Source organism: Ovis canadensis, chromosome 4 (assembly GCF_042477335.2).
Source record: "Ovis canadensis isolate MfBH-ARS-UI-01 breed Bighorn chromosome 4, ARS-UI_OviCan_v2, whole genome shotgun sequence".
NCBI lineage: Eukaryota > Metazoa > Chordata > Mammalia > Artiodactyla > Bovidae > Ovis > Ovis canadensis.
The window spans coordinates 135491685-135495000 of record NC_091248.1 but is presented as its reverse complement, the minus strand read 5'-3'; the positions used below and the strand labels follow the sequence as shown (position 1 = coordinate 135495000).

General features: G+C 74.8%; 1 protein-coding gene across 1 annotated transcript in view; it reads left to right on the top strand.

Moving 5' to 3' along the window:
* LOC138439859 (collagen alpha-1(I) chain-like) overlaps positions 1–2319 on the top strand; it is a 4297-nt gene extending 1978 nt beyond the window's left edge. The window contains exons 2-6 of the mRNA XM_069588928.1: positions 1–67; positions 186–736; positions 829–1291; positions 1592–2113; positions 2206–2319. The exon at positions 1–67 is cut by the window's left edge and continues 553 nt beyond it. Coding sequence (XP_069445029.1) covers positions 1–67; positions 186–736; positions 829–1291; positions 1592–2113; positions 2206–2319 — 1717 coding nt within the window. The remainder of the gene's footprint in view (positions 68–185; positions 737–828; positions 1292–1591; positions 2114–2205) is intronic.
* The last annotated feature ends 997 nt before the right edge of the window (positions 2320–3316 follow it).

Below are 3316 nucleotides of genomic sequence, written 5' to 3'. Positions count from 1 at the left end.
ACGGACGGAGAGGGGCACCGACGGGATGCGGCCGCGCGGGGCCGACACCACGCAACCGGTGGCGGAGGTGGGGTGGCCGCGCGCCACCGCGAGGGGAACGGCCCAAAGCGACCCGGCGGAGGGGACGCGAGTCGGCCGCCGGGGCCCACCGCGGGATCTCACCGCCAGAGGCCCTCCCGGCACAGGGGCGGTCCCGCGGCACCACCCGGGACGACGACGGACTGGCGCCCCCACCCTCGCGGGGCTCGCGCCCACCGCCACCGCCACCCCCAGAGCCGCAGCCGGCCCGGGGAGAACACTCTCCCGCCGCACACCGGCGGCCCCCGCCCCCACGGCCCTCGCGCGCGCGGGGCTCCCCGCCCCGCCCCCCTCGCTCAGGGCTTCCGAGGGCACTGCTCCGCCCGGGGACGCCACCGGCCCGGCAGAGGCCGGGGGACGACACCCACGTGAGGCGAGGCGAGGCCGGCTCGGGCCCAGACAGGGGACGGGAACGCGGGCGGTCGCACGCGCGGGACGAGGGCGAGGACGAGGCCGGCGGCGGCGGGGAGGGGCCGGCAAGCACGCACGGCGGGGGCCGCGGGACAGGGACGCGGGCGCCGCCCCGAGGACCAGACGACAAAGGCCGGGCGCGCGGCCGGGCCCCCAGGAACACCAGCGCGGGATCCCACCGCCACCCGCACGCGAGGGCGGTCCCGCGACGCCTGGGGCGCCGGCCGGCCCCGGCCATCCCCGGAGCGTGGCCCACGACCCGGCCCCGCCGCCACGGCCGGCGAGCCGTCCACCCGTCTTCCGCCATCCATCCGCGACGGATCCGTCTTTCCATCTGAGTCTGAACCCCGAGGCGCGACATCCCGGGGACGACGCTCTCGAGCGAGGCGGCCCGGACCGTGACCGCACGCCGCCACCAGCTGCGGCTCAGGGGGCGAGGGCGGGCGCGACGGGCCCCTCCTCACCACCAGCTGGCGGGGCCGGGGAAGCCGAGGCCGACCGGGCGTCGCGCCCCGACACAGCCCCCCTTCCCCCAGGGCTCACACCACGGGGGCCGGCCGCACGCACACGGCCCCCCACCTGCCGGACGCCCGGCGGGGCCCAGCGGGACCCTCCCCCGACGCGGAGGGGGGAGGCGCGGGCCGCGGTAGGCAACGAGCGGCACACGGCCCCACCGCGGGGCCGGCGCACCCAACTCCCTCCCCTCCCACGGAGGGCGGGGGAGTTCTGCTCTGCCCACGTGCTCTGGCAGTCGCCACGGTGGCCACTGCGCACTCGGGAGGGGCAGCGGCTGGGGGCTCCGGTACCCCAAGGCTCCCTCTCGGATCGCTAGAGAAGGCGTTCTCACCGAGGGCGCGCCGTCCCTCCCCCGGACCGTCTCACCTTCGGGCCCACGGAGGCGCTCCGCCAGCCACCAGGCCTCAGCTGGGCGGGAGGGGTCTGCGGTACAGGGAAGCGGACCGCCACACACGAGCGTGTGCGCGGTCAGGGCCAGAGCAGAGCCCGCGCGTCCCGCCCCCCCGCAAGGCCTCATCCACCAAGGCCTCCACGACGAGGGGAACAGGCACGCCTCTCCCTACCGCCTCGACCCCCCCCAAAAAAGAGAGCCACTCTCGGGACACCCACGCCACCGTGGCGGGGACCCGAGGGGGACACCGGGTTGAGGGAAACGACACCACCGCTCGGCCTCAGGCACCTGAGGGACGACCTGGAGCGCTCCAGGGGCACCGTCGAGGGTCACACGAGGCACGCTCGCACACCCGCGTGGGGCGCGCAGCGCGGCGGCGGCGGCACAGCCCTCCCCGCCACAGGGAGGGCCGCTCGCCGGGCACACGCCGAGAAGGCGAAGCGGGAGCAATCTGCTGTGTCAGAAGACCAACGGCGCCCACTGACGCCCCGAGGCAAGGGACAGCAGGAGACCGAAGATCAGGGCCAGAGGCCACACACCCAACCCCTGCCTTCCTCACCCTCCCTGATGGGCAGCGGGGGGGAAGACAAGCGAGGGGCCCCGCGGACAGACCGAGAAGAGCGGACACGCTCACTGGGAACGCCCGTCCCTCGTCTGGCACGGCTTAGGCTCGGCCCGGGAGAACACGACCACACCACATCGATCCGTGGAGCCAAGGTGGGGCGGGGGGAGGCACGGCGAGGACAGTCACCAGAGGGGCCCGTTTTAAGCCTCGCCGGCAACCTCCATCCCCCCCCACCTCGCCTCAGGCGAGAGCGGCCAACGACCCCAAGAGGAGAACACCTGACACGGAGCCCACAGGGCGGGGGTCGTCCCAGCCGCCCCCAGGTGCCCACAGCGGGGGCGAGGGGCGCCCAGGGTAGAAGACCCGCGCCACCTCGCCCCGCCACCCTCGGGTCGCCCAGAGACCGGAGGTGGCACCGTGGGTCGGGTCAGCCAGACGACACCACACAGGAGCCGGCGCACAGGCCCAGGCGGGCGGCTCCAGCGGCAAGGGACGAACCGGGCACCAGCTGGCGGCCCAGAAGCCCAGAGCCCCGCGTGCGTCTAGAGACCCACAGTCCTCGGTGGCAAACACCAAAGGAGACCGTGTCAGCACTTACCTGGTGGCAAAAAAGGCCTATTAAGGGCGACGAAATGACAGCAGGCGACAGAGGAGCCCATCTACGACTCGCAGGGAGGGCCCCCGGAACCTTGTCCCGGCCACCTGTCCCCAACACTGCCCCATACACACCAGGCCCCGAGCTCTCGGGGGGGGGGGGGGGGGCGGGGGGGGCGGGGGGGCGGCGGGGGGCAGGCGGGGGGTCATCTGGTCGACCGGGGGGGGGGAGGGGCGCGTGGTGGCAAAAGGGGTGGGGGTGGGGGCGCGGACACCGAGAGAGGGGGAGCTGGCCGAGGACGCCCTCCCCGCTTCACCCACGCGGGTAGGGGGACCGGCCCGTCCGTGTCTCCGGACGGGGATTTGGCTTCGATGTGCAAAAGGAACACAGAAGACAGACCCGTCAGCGAGGCGCTTCCCACGAGACGAGCGGGCCCCGACCAGGGACCGCGCCCGGGGCCCAGACCGTCCTAGACGGGGCACCCAGGACGGCCCGAGCCGGTCCCCACCTCCCGACTGACTGGGATTCAGGGAGTCGGAGAGGGGTGAGCCAAAGTCGCGTCCGACGACCGAGACCCACCAGGGCACGCCGGAGGGTCGAGCGCGCCCTCCCCGGCCACCCGCGGAAGCAGGGTCCGGTCCATCCACGTCTCCGGACCCGTCAGGACTTTGACAAAGAGAAAGCATGGGTGCCGGGAGACGCCTCGGGCGACCGGACCCCACGGGGGGGACCGCACACGCGCCTCCCCCGGTCAACCCTC